We start from the raw sequence: 19,587 nt of genomic DNA, 5'->3' as shown, positions 1-19,587 counted from the left end.
AGAGCCTGTTTGGATCCTCTTATTTTTAAGCTAGAAGCTACTTATAAGCTAAAGCTAAAAAAAAGAGCTTAAAAAAAGAAGCTAGAAGCTGTTTGGAAATTATATAAAAGTTTTAGCTTAAAAATGACTTAAAATCACATATTTCAAGAAAATTATCTCTCTCTCTATCTTTATCACTTTTCATTTAAAAAAAAGCACACAATTCAAGAAAAACAGATAAGAGATTAAAAAAAGCTCCTCCTAGGAGCTTTTAGTTTTCAGCTTTTTTCTTCATTATAAAAAAAAGAGCTTTTCGTTATAAGAGCTTTTCCCAAAACCTGTTTGGCCTAGCTTATACTTATAAGGAGCTTCTAGTTTTAAAAAAAGAGAATCCAAACAGGCACTTATTATCAATTAATTTTATCATTAAGTCGATTATGTTGATCAAATAGTTATATTTATTTTTATCATTATTATTCTTCATATTTAATATTTTATATTTATTTTCACCTTTATATGTTTATGATTTTTCATATTTAATACTTTCACATTAAATATGGGGAATCATAACTATATCAAGATAGAAATAAATATTACCGTTGAATCAACATAATCGATCTAACGGTAAAATTAATTGATAATAATATTGATAGTAATCTTAATTAATTGTTACAATATCCTACCTCTATATATGTATCTTAACATTATTTTATATCAACATAAGTTATATTTTTAATTATATTATTGATTTTATTATAGAAAAAAAATATTTTTGTTAAAGAAAATATTTTTTTGTCACACTCACATAAAATAAAAGTGAACGAGTCTCGTTATAAAGAGAAGAGGAAAAAAAATAAAACTCACTCATTTTTATGTCAATGTAATAAAGAAATGTTATTGGTAGTAAAAGAAAAAATGTTAAACCTTTATATTATATTTAGCTGTTCTAAATTTTTTAATTATTCAAATCATTGAATATAAATTAATTAATTATTAAAAATGGGTATAAAATAACATTTTTTTATTTTTATCTCGTGTAAAAATATCTTGCCTTTTTTTTATGTATATAATATTATTGTATTATTGGTTAATAATTTTTTTACTATTATTTATGCGGGGAAGATTATACTTACAACATATTTTTCTTTACAACCTCTTACAACTCTTATTTTAACTGTTGATTTTCGTCAATCAACGGTTAAAGTTTTCACAAATAAAATTTATTAATTAATTATTAATTCACAATAAATGATAACCGTTGATTGGTGAAAATCAACGATTAAGATATGATTGTAAGAGGTTATAAACGAAAATAGGTTGTAAGGATAACCTTTCATATTTATACATATAAATGATCTTACAGGTTTGATCATTCCTAGATCAAACGTAACCTTTATAAGATAGTCTTTATTTCCTCTTGCCAAACGCTCCCGAAATATATGCAATAAAGTTTTTGAAGAAAAAAAAATTTCTAAAACAAACATGATGTAAGGAAGATGAACCGCTCTCAAGATAATGGAGAAAGCAATGTAATTTATATTTAACATTTAATTTATGTGTTAAAAACGCATATCATATAAGTAATGTCTAAATTAATTGCTGGGACCTGGGGCTGGGGTATAGGCTAATAATTTCTTCTATGACTAACCATTTAGAGTTTAACAGTGCAACAGATGTGGCATCAATGTGCAATTATGTCTACTCACCACCTAGTGTGGGACTCTGTATTATCAAATGGATAAAAAAACAAGATTGATCAGGAAAATGTTGTTTAGAACGATGGGGAAGTAGGATGGAAAATGTTTTTTTGTCCACGTTTGGTATAAGATATCATAATTTACTTCTTGCAAAAAAAATTCTCCCGTCAATCCACTTTTGCACTAACCATTGGAAAAAAAGAATTCCCCCCAACCTATGGTATTTTTTTTCCTCATATACTCCGATTCTGATTTTAATGAATTCATACCATAATGCCCTCTTGATGTATATGTAGATGTTTACTGGATTCACAACCACTGATTGTGGAATATCTCAAAAAACATTAACAGAGCAAGATCTTAAGTATGGATATGCTGGGACAGATGCAGCTTGCAGCTCGTTCCCAATGTTGGCTCCAAACGACAATTGTTGAGGTTTGCAGTTGGTGGGTTTCGACAGCAAACGAGGTGGGGGACAACCAGGTGTGGACAACAAAGGGACAGGGCAGCCTAGCGCTTTTGCCGGTGTGGATGAGTTCTCGACCGGATGGAGGAACAGAGATGATTTCTCTGATTTTCTAAAACAACCATTCCAACCTGGACATAGGGAGACAACGCACAAGAGGAATGTTTGATGACAGAGATACAAATTCAAAATTTATGGGTAATTTGGTCACTGTTGAGATTCCCTTCAATGTTCTACCATCAACCAAACATACCATCAATAAAATTAACCTCATTTGCCCACTAAAATTTTAGCATACCAAACACTTTTTTGTTACTTTCCTAGAAAAAAAAATTCCACCATATTCTTAGAAATCTTTTTTTCCCGGTAAAAAAATATCTCCGGTACCAAACACCTCCCAAGAGTTATTTTTGATTTAATAATAAGCACTTAATTCTAACATTAATGCTAAAGATTAGAGTTAGTGGGGTAAATGGGTTAGGTAAGCCTACGGCCTAGCCTATATTAGGTCGGTTTTGACTTATATAAATAATCAAATAAAACAGGCCTAAGATTTAAAAAAAAAAACCTATTTAGAAAGCAAGCCATAAGTTTTTTCATACATGTCAGGCCTATAAGCCTACAGGGTGACCTATATCATATTATTTATTTTAAAGAAAATAAATAAAATTATTATCTTAATAATTTTGAATAATAAAGTAAATTATTTTAGTTATTTTTTAATAATTGAATGTTTAATAGGCTTAAACAGACTAACAGGCCTAGCCAAGATTTTAAATTTTTAAATATAGGTCAAACCAAACATATAATTTAGACCTACACAAGGCTAACAGGCCGGGCCATGCCTAAGTATTTTTAATAAGGCATGGCCTATTTAAGCCAAAGCCAAACCTAACTTAACCTAACCTATTTACATCCCTAGATAGAGTCAACCCAAATCATGTAATTATAGAAATTAGGAAATTGTATAGTTGTATTTTATCACATTAGTACTATATATGCACACATTTGGTTGTATAGTTGAGTCACATAGTTCCTATGTAGCACCGATACTGACACGAGACACGTGACACGACACGACACGACACGACACTCCGACACATTAATTTTAAAAAATGTTAAATTTCGACACGTTAGGACACGTTTTGATATTAAATAATTTTTAATTTATGTAGTATATATTATATTTAATATTCAATAATTTAACAAAAAAATGTATCTAAACTTATAATATTCATAAATTTTGCAAAGAAACATAAGATATCTCAAATATTTATATTAAACTCAATAAAATAGTAATCGTAATCCAACGAATCTAATAATTGAAACTAAAAACTCAACGCAACTTAACTTTTGAACCTTTTTTTGAATTTTTATAACGCGTGTTGGAGTATCGAGGAGTGTCGGAGTGTCCAGAAGTGTCGGACACGTGTCAGAATTTTTGAAGTGTCGGTGCCTCGTAGCATAGTTCATATGTTGTACTTTAGCGTATTTTAATATTAGCAAGCCTTTGTCTCTCTTTGTAACTCTCAGCATCATCAATAGCTAGTCTTGAACTTTATTATAGACTTCACTTCAGTACTTTAGCAGATGAAATGAAGATTTTGAGCGAAGTGACACTCAGAAGTCAAAACTGCACAAAGACGAAATATGCTAACAGATTCGTTTACATTAAAATAAATTAAAGCACATTTCATGTATTAAGGGATAGGAGTGTATGGGCTTTAAATTAGGCCTAAAGCCATCGTTCAATTCCACACAACTAATTAAACAGATTCCATTCCGTCCTCATCTAACTACAAGTGGGAGTATTGACAACTTGAACATTACAAAACTCTTCTGACTCGTTTTTATTGTGCTGCATCTGCAAAGACTGCATTTTGTATTTGACAATGAAGGTCTTAGTAAAAGCCAACTTCAGTCATCATCTATTATCAAGCTAGATTTGCATTGCTTACCCTCTTCACAGAGTTAGTACCAGTTACATATGATTTTACAGGTTAGAAGAAACAAAACATGTCACATCCTATTTACAATAGGCTTGTATTCTATTTGTCAAACTTCAAAGGGCTCAGGCAGAGAAGCAATGCCTCTAGCAGAGTTGTGAACTGCAGATTAACAAGTTGAAGGAGAGCAATATGCACAAAGAAAATTCAAAAAATGCAATGACTCAATCAGAACCTGGTCATAACTTGAACATTCTTCCATGTTCACTGACACTACCACCAGAAAGCTTTCTAATTATCTGCCACAACCGCCTGCTTCTTCCGGTTCTCAGAGGACCCGAATAAGAATGTCTTCTAAATGATCCAGAAGCTTGCCTTCCAAATCTTGCTGACGAGCTGAATAACTCTGATGCTGACAACGCATTTTCGATATCAACTCCAGAATCGTAGTTAGTGGCTGAGAATTGGCTTTGGAAATTATCTGGTAGTTGTCCAGAAACATTATTCAAATCAACAGATAAACCCTCCTGGCTAGAACTTCTTGAACCTGCTTCTTTTGCTTCATCACATTCATTACATACGAGTTTTAAAGCTTGAACAACCTCACCCATAAAAGGACGATCTGATACCTCTGGTTGTACACACATTGAAGCAATGGCTGCAACTTTAGCCACACTATCAAAAGGCACATCAGTTCCGAGAGATGGATCTATTATTGCTTCCAATCCTTCTCTACTTGTGAGGAGTGGGCGAGCCCATGCAACGAGATTCTCTTCACCAGGAGGTTGTGACATATCTACTGGCTTTCTTCCTGTCAAAAGCTCAAGAAGAACAACACCATAGCTGTAAACATCGCTCTTCACAAGTAGATGCCCAGTCATTGCGTACTCCGGAGCCACATAACTGAATTAGTTTTTCAAATATGAAAGAAAATATTTATCAGTGAATGCATGATAGTAAAACTCAACAAGGAATTACAATAGTTGTCCAATGACAACAAGCACTAATGATAGCAACTGATAAGAAAATAGGTCATTAGAAAGCCACTAGGATTGGTCTAGTAGTGAGGGGTTTGGGTAAATTATATCAGGTTATCTGTTCAATTCTCACTTATATCCAAAAAAAAAGGGGGGACATTAGAAGGTAGACAACTGAAACTAATCAGGATTAAATATCATATATCCTCTCCACTTCTCGTGATTGTTTGTTCATCTTATTCAAACGTATGCTCGAGTGGTTAATGTGCTATGCAATTTTGAGATCATAGTTTTTTGGCACCGAGACTTTATTAGTCACTTATCCAATGGGATAACTTAGACGCAAGATATAGGTGGATATCTAGTTCCACAGTGAACTACCAGAAAGAGCACTGACCTGTGTTTATTGTTATACCTCCACTTCAAAAATAAATATCAGTTAAAAATTATTTCAGACAGTATACAAGTTCGAAAAATTGCAGATTCTTAATATAACTGATTACAAAAGCAAATGTCTTTAGATATGGTGAATAAACTAGTTAATTTGATTTAACTAGTTTCAACTTGAATCAACCTTCACATATTTATTATGTTAAGAGTGACAAGCCAAAGCCAAGGGTACTGAGGTGAAAAGATAACTTGTAGATAAAACTTTCCAAAACAAAAACAAGAAAGTAAGAAAATTGTGTACCCAAAAGTTCCCATGACACGTGTCGATATGTGTCTGTTCTCCTCATCTGTTGCTGCTCGAGCCAATCCAAAATCAGATACTTTTGGTGTAAAATCATCTTCCAGCAAGATATTGCTAGACTTGAAGTCCCTGTGTATGACATGAGGACTTGAATCTTCATGCAGATAAGCCAGACCACGAGCAGCGCCAAGAGCTATCTTTATCCGAGCACTCCAATCAAGTGTCCGAGCACTCCAATCAAGTGGGTTGTTTTCCCGGTCAACCCCTACCAGAAGACCAAATATAAGAAAACCATTATCTTGAAGAACTAAACAAATTGGCATGGTACTTGAAGATGAAGCAAACAGATTTAAGTACCATGTAAATGGGATTCAACGCTGCCATTTGGAATGAGTTCATAAAGCAGGCAGCGGAAGCTGACCTCTGCACATATACCAATCAACTTAACCAAATTTCTATGGTGAAGGCGGCTAAGCATCTCAACTTCAGATAAGAATTCACGATCACCATGATGATCCTCCCTTTTTAGAACCTTGACTGCCACTTTTGTTCCATCTTCAAGGATACCACCATAAACACGCCCAAAACCACCTTCTCCAAGTATTCTAGAATCATGAAAATTATCAGTGGCTTTCTCAATGTCATTCATACTGTAAGTCTTAGCAGATCCTGTATAAGCAGCAATGCTAGATCGAAATGATGATGAAGCTGAAGCACGCCCGCCTCCAGCTAATGACCCAGCAGTACCTGTTCAATTCATATGCTTGCCTCTTAATCAAAATGGCTGATAAATGATAAAACAATCAAATTGACACAGTAATTGGGTGATAAAGAAACACTCAAAATTATAGGACACCAATTATTTAGTTTCAAAATACCATACTTGTGAAAATGATCTTATTTATTTAAATTATTGCAACTGAACTTTTTTTTTTCTGCACAAAACTCTGCCTGCCATTTCTTTCTTAATTCTATTAAATGAGATAAATACTAAAAATCCGGTTAGTAATTTGTAAATACAGCGTTTTTCTTTTATTTTTTGGTAGAACATAGTGCTGTTTTTAATGATCAACCAAGACAAAGGTTCTAACAGGGAAAAATGCACTAATCTACCGAATTATAAGACATTACCACTTGTATTACCTGGTGCTTTGGTGAGAGAAGGCAAAACCCGTGGGGTTGATGTTGGTTGACTTACATGATCTCTGTGCTTGAACAAGGCCCAAACAGCAGCAAAGCATAAAACAACTGCTAGAAAAACAGAAAGAGCAATAATAGCTATTATGCCCTTGCTAAGTCCACCTTTATGCGGCCTCTTCTGTATGTCAACCCCAAGGGGCTTTATTGTCCTACCATTATTTCCATCAGTTGAATATGGGCCACCATCTATCATGGTAATGCTTGAAGGTGGTAAAGGAGGAGATGGGGGTAAACCTATATTTAGAGGACCCCATAAAATTTCTAACCAAAAATGTCATGAAGAGAATACAAGAAATTGAGAATTTATATATACCTGGATAGCTCACATACAACACGTCATAATCACCAAAGTAAGATGCTTTTATAGCAACCTGTTTGTGCCAAAATCTCTCAGAAGTCAAAAAGGCTGTAGTGTTATCAAATTCTTCCCCAAGTGGTACCAAATCAATGAGGGCAATAGTTTTATCTGGTTGCTGGCTTGCTGCATTGGCTCCCATAATGCGAACTTGACTTTGTCTCATGAAAACCCCAGAGGCAATTTCAGAAGCAAGCTCTGAAACCAAAGGGAAGAATGTATACAGAGAAACACCAAGGCGAAGGCCAACTTTCATGGGCCAGACACATCTACAAGGGGCTCCAGGTGGAGAATTTGTGTAGGGCTCTGAGCAAACAGTTGATAAACAATCTAAAAAAATGAAGAATTGGCATGCATATTTCAGAATGGTGAATATAGTAAAAAAGTACAGATATGAGCAGCCATAAATCCTGCAATAAAGAGATTAAACAAACAAAGTGCTAACCTTCATTGGGAGGTGGGGGTGGCAGTGCTTTAACTTGAGGCAGGACTGGCATCTTAGGGCTCTTGGAAGAAGGCCGAGAAGGAGATACTTTAGGAGGATGAAATTGAACTTGAAATGACAAACACAATGAATGGATGCAAACGGGTGAGTGGATGATAATGAAAAGACAAGATTTTCTAAAATATTTGTAATAAGTATGGTATTTTAGCCTTTCTTACTTTTGGTATATAAGAAACATCTTAAAACTTCACCACATTTTTATAGATACCTGTGTTCATTGGTGATGGAGCATTGTGTCTTCTTCCACTTGTTGGCAGTAATGAGGGAGGAATTGGTTGATCTATATAAAATAACCAAACAAAAAGTAGTATATATTCAATTGCAGTTAAAAAAACTTAATTTGTGGCACAATGCAATGAACATTTAACAAACCAAACCTTGGTGTTTCGAACTGGGAGGAGAAACCAAATATGATGATGCAGGAGCAGGACTGGTTATTGTGTTCCTTGTATGGTGATGCTTATAAAATGTGGTTGAAGGTGAAGATGCAGGAGAATGATCTTCTTTATTCAAAGGAGATTTAGGAGATGAAATCATTGGCTCAGGAGCATGACGAAATTGCCTTGCTGTATGTGCAGCAGGAGCTACAGAAGAAAAAATATATATATAAATAAATTAATTGTGTCTGTTTGTGTGTGTATAGATATATATTCGATTAGGGTGTATGTGTTTTATTATTTACATTCCTTGTTCGCACTATTTTCTATCAGCTAAAACTTAGGTTTTGAGTCAATTATAGAACTGAACATGGTATAAAAGAATGGTAACGCTTAAGATCATTTTAAATATTGTAACTACATTTCCAAAAGAACTTAAGCATATAATTCCAATTTTTTATTTTTCCTAGAAAAATAATATTCCTATGGTGCCACCAAAAAAGCTTAAACTTTTAATGGAGTAAGTTTTGACATGACATTAGAACCTTTTTAACCAAGTGATCATAAGCGCAATCCTTGCCATCTCCATTCACCATAACCAGGTTGAATTTCAATACAAGGTAAAATATTCTTGAGTATTTTGTCCACTTTTCAAAACTAATGGACTCTTGCGTGAAGAGATATTTAGAGATATAAAACCAAAAGCTTAGGTTTTGGGGAGAGTAAGAGAGTTGGTCTTTGACAGTATTACTTAATCAATTTTGAAGTTTGAACTGTATTGTTACAGAAATCTTTCAATATTATGCTGTTAGTACAATGGACAACCCTCAGTAAGAATTTGCAACTCATCAAAAGTAGTTTAATGTTACCAAATACCTTGAGCAGGGGAGTGTACTATAGCCGGTAGTGGCTTTGGAGTTTTGTACAAAGGTGCAGAAACTGGTTCTCCACCTTTTTTCCAATTGAAGCTTCCGGAAGGAGTTAATGCAGGAGAGACAACAGGAGCTGCACCACATGTTTGTGCCAATTATGTGTGCATGAATTGAAGAGTGATTTCATGATAGCATTAAAAACGTAAAAGAAGTTATCGCAATCAGATACAAATTTTGAACACTCTAGAATGATATTTATAGAGATAAAATCAATTAAATAAATATAAGAGGTTCATGAATAAATGTTGAGATATATAGTCCCACATTGGTTGAAGAGCAACTAATGTGGAGTTTATAAGGCCTTGGGCACTCCCACCCTTTGAGCTAGCTTTTGGGGTGGTGTATCCCAAGGTTCTTAACAATAAAGATTCTTCATTTTAAAGCTACTAACTTAAAAGTGCGAATGCCGATAGTTGTAACTAAACTCATTATGAATAAAGGCATTTTAGTGGCTACATATTCTGCATGCGTAGTAGCAATTTCATCATTTTTAGTTCTCTTGAATATCTTGCATGCATAAGTACTCATAAACAACATTTTATCTGTTACACAGCCTAATGATCATTCTTTATTGTTTCACTTTGCATGGAGCAAAAGGTAGGCATGTTAAGGAAACATTACATACCAGTCATGATTGTTAATTTTAATATCAATTAAATTGTTAAGATATCTAATACACATTCCTCAACTCATCGTCATATTACTATGTGATACTGAAATGAGAGATACAATCACATCTCTTTCTGGATTATCAACAGTAATAGCAATTCAGACCAGCAACAAAATATACCATTCTACATAAGATTCGTTTTAAACTTCCATCATTTAAAGTGTAGAGTGACTATCAATGTGGCAATGAAGAAATTAAATGATTTAACATAAAAATGCAACTATAAAATATTTTAAAACAAACAACAAATTTCACTGGGGCAGGGGGGCGGGGAAACAGAACAAATCATTTCTCAAAATTTTCACCTGGTAATTTGGATGGAGATGCTGCTGGTATGACTGGGTGGATCAATGGCGGATGAACTGGAAATGGACTTGTTGGTGATGTAACTGGTGCTGCATGAATACAGTAAAAGAATAAACAAAGAGACAAATACAAATGATTCTCTGATAAAATTAAAAATAAACAAAGAGACAAATACAAATGATTCTCTGATAAAATTAAAAATAGATGTTTTATCTTTCACCCTTCTTTCATCAAATAAGGTAATAAGATTTACCAGGTAATATGGATGGAGTTAATTCTGGTAAAATAGGGTGACCTACTGGCTGGTTATTTTCCATTTTCCATGGTGGGGATGCAACAGATTCTGTGCTTTAATGAAAAATAGGAAGTTTAGAACCATATAATTGAATTTTAGAGATGATTTGATAAGACTATATAACATACGTGGTGGTACTGGCCCTGGGGTGTGAGCATGACCCATATTTGCAGTTCTTTTATGAACATTAGGTGGAAAACTTCCATGATGAGTTGGTTGGCTGAGTGGTGAATTTTTTGGCAAAATTGCAGGAGGTATTGAAACTGGGGCTGCTCCAAATGCCATGGAAAAGCATATTCAGGGCCAATGCCAGCTGGAAATTAGCAATGAAGAAAAAAAGAAGTTATAACCAAGTAGAATCACCTTGTGAAACTGGCTCCCATGCGTGACTCGAGTTGGATTTTCTTCTATGAACAGTTGGAGGCAAACTTCCATTGTTAGTTGGCTGACTCACCGGCGAATATTTGGGCAAATTGAATACAACAGGAGCTGTTCAAATTGCATTAGAAGAGCATACTTTTGGGTCAATACCATATGGAAGTTGGAGATGAAAAAAATGAAATTTCAGAAGACTAAATTTTCACTTTTATCACATGCCTGGTGAAATTGGCTCTGGGGTATGACCTTTATTTGCACCCTTTCTATGAACATTTGGAGGCAAACTTCCATTTTCAGTTGGTTGCCTCCCTGGTGAAATTTTAGGCAAATTGGTAGAAGGTATAGCAACTGGCGCTGTTGAAATTTTCAATTGAAGAGCATATTTTGGGTCAATACCAATTGGAAGCTGGGGATGATGAAATGGATATCTAGTAAGAATTCTATTCATCACATGACAATATTTTTTTATCACATACCTGGTGAAACTGGCTCTGGGGTGTAACTCTTACTTGCATTCCTCTTATCAATCTTAGGAGGCAAACTTCCATGTTCTATTGGTTGGCTGACTGGTGAAGTTTTTGGCAAATTGCTAGAAGGTATTGCAACTGGAGCTGTTCAAGAAGCAATAGAATATCATAATTCGTGTCAATATCAATGGCAAGGTTTCCCCCAGAAAAGAAACTTCTCAGTCATGTACCTGGAGCAATTGGTGTGGATACGGGAGGCCTAACAGTAGGTGCTTTCCTTTGAGGTGGACTTGGTTGTATGGACGGTGGCACATTCTCTGGAGCAGTGGATGGTGCAGGAGGAGCCATATATGGTGGTGATAATGTTATGGTGCTTGGACTAGGACTAGGAGAAATGGATGGTTCAACTCCTTTAATCTTTTGAGGAGTTGGAGCTGACTTAGGAAGTGGTAATGTAACTGGAGGGTGCAACAATGACCCTGGACCATTTGGTGCTTCTGGAGAGCTTGGGGAAATGGTTCTCCCTAGATCTCTTGGGGGTAAAAGGCCAGGCGCTTCACTGGGGGAAGGATCCACAGGTAAGGTTGCTGGAGATGGGGATAAAACAAACCCTGAAGAAGGAAAAGAAGTATCAAATACTAGCAGATACTAATAGGGACAGTGAATAATCATGTTCAAAATTCAAACCCGTTTTGTATGACATTTAGATTAGATATACCATCTGGATCTGAAGGAGAGCTTGGTGCACTGCTTCCCCATGTCTGTCCATGATGGATGGGACCAGGTGTTTCTCCTCTAGGATGAATGACAAATGCTGGAGATGGGGATATAATAGACCCTTGAAGAAGACATTATCAGTTAGAAAGCCAAAAATTCCATGGGAGAAAAGGAAAATTATTCAAACTTTTATCAGCAAGCCAAAAATTATTAAATCAGATGACTCAGACTACTAATCAAGCAAGCATATGGGCTCATATAAGCAGTATCTTCTGCAGAATTTCACATTTTAGAATCTTGGTATTTCTTTATCTTTCGATTGGGTTTGTACTTTGTAGTGTATCTGGATAATTAAATTTGAAATAAAAGCAAAGGATCTCTGTGCCAATGAAAGGAAAATTTTGAACGAATTCAGAGTTCATCTTTCTACTTCTACAAATTTAAATATAGTAGACCGTTAGATTCTAAGGAACAACAGTACCTTCCTATAATGGTCATTTAAAGAGGGACAAAAAAATCAATCCACATGCAAAGAGTACCCTCACTAGAAGAACCTCTTTGGTCTAGCAATGATTATGGGGATTATAACCTTCTTAAACCAGTAAAACCTATAAGCATTTATTTGTATGCATCACAAGAACAAGAGTGAGGGTGCAACAATGGGTTCAAAATCCACCAGCAGCTTGCCTTATTTAATATATTCAAACCAAAATTAGATTTTATAAGCAATGCAAGAGGACAACCAAAAAAAAAACAAAAAACAAAAAAAGAAGACATCAGATGCCCCATTTGGTGATCTAAGCTTTTAAGTATGAAGGTTTAAATCAACAATTTGATTGCAAACTCAACAATAATGTTTATGTTCTCTATGGTATTATTATAATAACAACAATTAAAAAAACATGTATGCTGATCCAGATCAAGTTCTCCAAGCCTAAGCATAAATTTGGTCATAAATCAAAATCATTGAGATAAACTATGGCCAGGTTTCTAAAATGATAAACTTCAACAAAGAGTTCTGAAGATTAAGTAGATACCTTCGGAACCTTGGAATGCAACAGTAAAGCCAATGATGTAGAGCTTCACCAGCTGAAGAATCAGTGCCAAAACCAGCCCCATCTTCATACCACAACCTCCTCAAAAATAAGTTAAACACTAATAAATTGGAGAATAAATTACAGATTTGGAAGTTGATAACTTTAAGGAAGAAAAAACAGATGTCAAATTGAAGAAGCCCCCCATGTAGTGACACCAAAGCAATGAGAAGGAAGGTTATGGATCAACCCAGAACAGTCTTTGGTGAAAAGGGCAAGAGCCAGAACAAGTGTATCTTGAGAACATGAACTCAGGAATTGGCAGAGACAGAACTCAGATAAATCCATGGCAGAGGTAGAAAAGTTGAACTCTTTCCACTTGAGTTTGCAACTTAGATCAAGTTTAAAATTGCTACAAAGCAATAAAAATATGAACTTTATGTATTCAAGAATCCACTCATGCTTTAAGGAAACTCAAAGAAAGGAAAAAGTGAAGTAACAGACCCCTTCTCCTTCTCCTTCTGAGAGAGAGAGGGAGAGAGAGGCAGTTGGGGTGGGTCAGAGAGAGGCTCAAGAACAGAAAGGTCTTAATTTGTATTAAGAATATATATAAAAGTATATATTTTTTGTTTACTGATTTTCAGTGAGAAAGTTGAATTAAAGTGTTGTTGTCAATAGGGGATAATTACCAAACTTTACTTTGATTTAAGTTCAATGGAGGTTGCCTAGTTGCTTTTGTTGTCATCTGGCAGCACTTGTTAACCATCTTGAGAAAGTGATTTATTGATAATAAGATGTGCCATGTGTCTAAATCTTGTTCTGATACGTCCTCAATCAACCCCCCCACATGATCTCATATTATTAATGGTTAATTGACTTCCGTGACACATAATAATGATCATCAATTAAGTTATTGGTTGAGTTTTAAATTACATGTTGTTTAGGGGAAAAAAAGCAAAGGGTCTAATCCAACCATATTTGTGCATAAGAAAGAAAAGGAGTTCAATAAAATGGATTAGCAAGAAGTGACTAATTCATCCCCACCCATTGAAGGCTTGATAAGAAGTTGTATATATTTAAGGTGGCATACTCTAGAGTACTTTGGAAGATGAGTGGAAAATATGGCACCCGTGACATTGCTATGTAATGGACAAAAAGCAGAACTTTAGGATCATTTTTATCAGTTAATAAAGTAAACATCAATTCAATAGATAATGAGAAATTAGACAATAGCAATGGTCCCATTAAGAGTTCTATGGCAGCTCATATTACACTATCCGATGACCTTTTGTGGTTGATTATTGCCTAACTATTATCCCTTGGACTTTTATCGAGCATTACAATTGTAAACCGTAACCCAAAAATCTTTCTTGGGTAATTCGATGATCATTATGATATTAGGAGTGTTTTCATCACAGAAAAGTCTATGAGAAGATAGAGATTGAAATACTTTATGTGGAAAGATTAAGTTGAATGTTCTCCCAGAGCAATTTTCTTTTGAAGGACGATTTATAAATATTAAGGTAAACTATTATCAAGGTGACATGTTATTAATTTTAAATAAGACAATCTTTCTTTTTTTAATTTTTTTTTCTCTAAAAACAAGAAAGCTTCTGAGAAGGTAATCAATGTCATAAATTCCTGTCCCATAACTATGTAATATGTATTTCTGGAAAAAAAAAAAAAAAAAAAAACCTTCAATGCAGCACCGGATGCAGGTATATTCATATTTAAAAATGTGAGTTTTTGGGATTTGAAAAATAATATAAAGAAAAGTATGAAAAAAAAATCTTCCTATCTAATAAAAAAGAGTACCGAATTCGATATTCCAATACCATTAAAGAAATTTCGGTATTAATGATGTGCATATGAAAATTAAAAACAAAACAACAAAGTAAATAAAAAATGTAGAGTGAAAGAAGACAAAAACGGGGTCATTGTGGGAGGAAAGAAAATGGTACATGAGCGCATATATTTGATTTTCCCAATATTTTTTTTGGGAGAAATTTAAAAATTTTATTCTGAATTCACCTCAAATAAAATTGCTTTGTGATTTTAAAAAGAAAAGAAAAGAAAAGATAGTACATGAGACTGAGTGAGACACTTAATAGTAGAGGAGGGGACCCTGAAAGAGGGTGAAATAAAGACCACCGAGCAAGGGTTGACAGTGATGTTTTTCTTGGATTCTAGTGAAAGAGCAATGGCCTCAATATGGTGGTGGTCTTGGAGTGGTACGCAAGCTTTGCTATCCACAATCACATGCACCATTGCAACATAACATGATCCAACCGGGGTAGGGTCCATACGCAAAACTCGTGTTTTGCAATTTTTTTTTTTTTTGGATTACATCCGGGTATCTTCACGGCTGATAGTCATGAGACTAATCTCTCGTCCCGAGTCAGCGTATAAAGCGGTAAAGAGTTGGCTACAAAATGTTTTTCATTCACAAGAGTTGAGGTTCAAACCCCCAACTACTTGCTTAAAGAATGAGATGCTGAACTATCACACCTACCCACGTAGTTGTGTTTTGCAAATTTTCATCTTCATAAAGTTGTCTCAACAAGTATTAATTATATTAATTGAACTGATGAGTGCTTAGATGCGGTATCGAGCTCACAAAGGCAACTGTCCTTATTTGGGGACACTGCCACAACAAGGACAACTCATTTAATCATTTTGCAGTTGCACGATATGGGAATTTGAAAATGGAGATAGGAGAATTTACTTTCTTAAAGATAGCATAATACAATACCTCAAGTAAATTTTTTACGCCCCCGTGCCCTTTTGATTAGATATTCTTTTATACAAACTAGTTGATTAAATTAAGGATATTATAAGAGATAAAATTTATTTCTTACACATATATAAAAAAATGTGAGATTCATATGGGGTTATATAAAGAAAAGAAAGAGAAAAAAAAATATAAATCTCACACATTTATATGTATGTAAGAAATAATTTTATCTCGTTTTATCTTCTATAACATGAGAAATATTATTTTCTTAAACTAAACATCTATATTAATAAGTTTATTTATTTGATGAATAAATATTCAGTACGAATTTGAATTAATTTAGTTAGTTTAAAGAAAGCTTTATAATTAGTATCTACAATAATAAACTTTATAAGCCATTAGGATTGATTTAGTGGTGAAGATTTTGAGTAAGTTATATTAGATTATGTGTTCAATTCTCACCAATATATTCAAAAAAGAAAGCTTTATTATTAACTTTTAGGACACCACACCAAAAAAATTAAAAATTAGGACATAAATATATATTTATAATCATTTTATCTGTCGATATTATAAAATAATTTTCTAACTTCATACTAATTATACATTGATCAGTTTTATTTAACGACATGATATTCTAACCAGAATATCTATTTACTATGTTATTTTTATAAAAATATTGACGCATCTTATGTTAATATTACGGATTTGATATTTGTCATTTTAAATGACACAAGTTATGTTATTTAAAAGAGAGATAGACACAAAGAATAAAAATCATGGGAGAGAAAATGATTGATTTTTTTTTAAAATTTAAAATTTAAATAAAAGAAATTATTATGTGTCTATCTCTCTCTTAAAATGACATAATTTTATGTCATTTAAAATAACAAATACTTTTTCCTAATATTATTAGTATAAATAAATATAAATCCACCGTAGACTCAGAAGTAGGAATAGTATATTATACGGTTCTTATTATATTTTTCATTAGGGGTGGTAAACGAGCCAGAGGCCTTTCAGGGGTCTTTGGCTCGGCTCGTAAAGGCCTGAGCTCGTTTAATAAAAATTCGTGTTGGAACCAGATTGGACTTGTATAAAAGCTCGTTTAATAAAAAGGCCTCAGACTCTAATTCAGAAGCTCGGCCTTAGAGCCTCCCAGGCTAACCTAGTATATAAATATTTATTTATACTTTTTATACTACTTGTAATAACTCTCTCTCATCAATTTATTTCACCCTATTTTATTGGTTTAACAGACTTTTTGAATGATTTTGTTCCATATTATGCTATTTGGATATATATTGAATTTATGTATATTTATGGAATTAATAGTGTTGTTCTATTTTATCCTTCATCCTCCTTCACACAAACATACCCACAAAAACTCATTTGTTCCACTGTGCACTGCTCGTTTGTGTCAATTTATTTTTTATTTTATTTATTTTATTTTTATTTTTGTTGGCACTTTTTTTATAATGAGCTAAGATAATATAACATGTTATCTATCTTCTCTCACTTTAATTTTTTTTATTTATTGTAGACTTTGTAAATTATTGCTGCAAATTGGAAGCTATGGTTTCTATCTGGAAATTGATTTTTTGTGGAATTCTGTTCTCTTATTTTTATTCTTTAACATGCTAACAGGCTAAGACAGGCTTCACACATGCTTTTATTTTTTGTAAATAAATCAGGCCACAGGCCAATATTATATTCGTAACAGGTAACAGATAACCGGCTAAGGCCAGTCAGACACGTTTAAATACAGACTTGGCCCGTTAAGATCAAAGCTCGGCTCGGTCCGTTAACACCCCTATTTTTCACATCTCTACTAACAGTGTTATCTTACGGGAATTTATTTAAATATTCTTATTTTTAACATCTTAATGATTAACATTAAAAAATATTTAATTTATACACATGTAATAAAATAATATTTTATAATTTTTTTAATAATGTATATTTTTATGATAAAGTATGTGTTTTTAATTTATTAAAAATAAATATCACTATTTTAAAATATAAAAATGTTAACCACTAAGCATATAAATGAATTGACATGAGTTATTTCAGCTTAATCAGTGTTTTTGAGTTTAAATTTTTGATATGCAACTATGTTAAAAACTTGGTAGAGCTCTTAAGGTGCTCAACTCGATTAATCAATGAACGGTGGATAAATCTTCAAAAATTATAAGAAAATTAAAAGGTTGAGAAAGATGAAAAAGTAAAAAAAAAAAAGTATAAACGAAAGAAACGAAATTTCTAAAATCAAAATAATATTTATAAAATAAAAAAGAAAAAAAATCAAAATTTAAATAATTATGATCTGCCAATACAGTGAAAGAACTCTTACACAGATAGATACATAGAATATAAAATTTATCAAAAGATGCTCGAAAGATTCCTATCATCAAATAATAAGTTATTAAAAGATTGAAAAGGACACCGAATTCTTCTTCGCTTACCCTCCGTTACAGACCTCACTAACAAACACCAACGTACGTAGCACGTTAAATACTGAAATGTGTCATTAAATGCCAAATAAATATCCACTACTGCAGTACTATGCATTATGTCCCCCCAAAAAAACCTATTGCTACAATGCTATTGCTTTCCAGGATGGTATGTAAATAAATATTCAGCATTTATCATGTAGATTATCCATCACCAATACTTCAATAAAAAGCAATTCTTTCTTTATTACTATTAATATTTTTTTTAAAGTTATAGTCGTCAAACAAGGGAAGGGTATTAAATACTTTTTTTAATTTATTTCAGTTGTTTGATCATGAATTGAGTTTTACAGTACACAATTTTGAAGATCAAAACTCAATATTATAAGGCAGCGAACTTATAGTTCAACTGATCAGTATAAGACTGAAGTGTAAGAATAATATATTAATATTAGAAGTTTAATCTTTCACGAAGTTTATCTCTTCTTACATTCGAATACATTTTAATTTTGGTTCATTATAACTATAAAGTCATTTATTATCACATAATTTAAAAAATTTAAATTATGATAGAATAAAGATTATACCTTAAACTAGCTAGCTAAATTTCAACTGCGGCCAGGGATATATAGTGCAAACTACCCAACATGCTTGACAACTACCAACAGACTTCATGCATCAAAATGGTATTGATGTCAAGGCCACATGAAGTCAACAAACAAGAAATGCATGTTGATAATTCATTATTCTACACAAAAATTGTCGCGGTTCACAACACACAAAGTGGAACAAATCGATATATAAAGTATATAATTAGATTTAGTTGGTACCTAGCTAGCTTGTCCAAGAGTATCATTTCATACAAACAACATACCAAACTTCCACGTCAAAGGAATCAACCATATTAAGCAAAAGAAGAAAAACATCACGTGGTATGTGGAAGTAGACAAGTAACGAAGAATATAACCACGTATACACGAAATAAGGTCCACTTAATTTAATCTTTGAAAATACTCTATTTTCTTCTTAATTTACAAGTTCCAAACCCCACACAAAATATATATATACACTTTCAAACTTTCGACTCGTAGTTCAAAAGGAGCAAATTAAGTAGAATGTGACGCATGCATGAAACAAAAGGTTTCCTTAGCATCCCTTCATTTTCTTGCTACTTACTCCACCCTCTTACCGCTTTTGACCCTTTCTTTTCTTTATCCTTTGGTACTATCCGTTTTTACAGTTTCAGCAGATACTTCTTTGACAACCTTTATGGCATCGCCTCTAAAGAGCTCAACCTAATGAACTTTTTCCTACGAGATAACTATCATGTTACCGAGGGAAGAAGGGGACCAGCGTAAAAAGAGTTTCATTCAATGATTAAAATCATGTGCAACAACGAAATGAGTTG

At 33.3% G+C, this 19,587-nt stretch overlaps 1 protein-coding gene across 1 annotated transcript; it reads right to left on the bottom strand.

Moving 5' to 3' along the window:
- Positions 1-3,833: 3,833 nt before the first annotated feature.
- On the bottom strand, positions 3,834-13,543 carry LOC133306463 (receptor-like serine/threonine-protein kinase ALE2). The gene is given in 18 exon segments (XM_061506787.1): positions 3,834-4,991; positions 5,757-6,021; positions 6,114-6,503; positions 6,900-7,190; positions 7,270-7,641; positions 7,757-7,864; positions 8,025-8,096; positions 8,194-8,400; positions 9,070-9,198; positions 10,101-10,190; positions 10,355-10,444; positions 10,525-10,665; positions 10,760-10,885; positions 10,994-11,128; positions 11,251-11,385; positions 11,472-11,852; positions 11,960-12,079; positions 12,996-13,543. Coding segments are annotated over 18 exon segments (3,819 nt in total). The 5' UTR covers positions 13,084-13,543; the 3' UTR covers positions 3,834-4,312.
- Positions 13,544-19,587: the final 6,044 nt, after the last annotated feature.

Source organism: Gastrolobium bilobum, unplaced genomic scaffold (assembly GCF_033153095.1).
Source record: "Gastrolobium bilobum isolate Gb01-03AN ecotype WA unplaced genomic scaffold, APGP_CSIRO_Gbil_v1 utg1261, whole genome shotgun sequence".
Lineage (NCBI taxonomy): Eukaryota > Viridiplantae > Streptophyta > Magnoliopsida > Fabales > Fabaceae > Gastrolobium > Gastrolobium bilobum.
The sequence above is the reverse complement of the archived record's forward strand: the minus strand, read 5'-3'. Positions and strand labels throughout refer to the sequence as shown.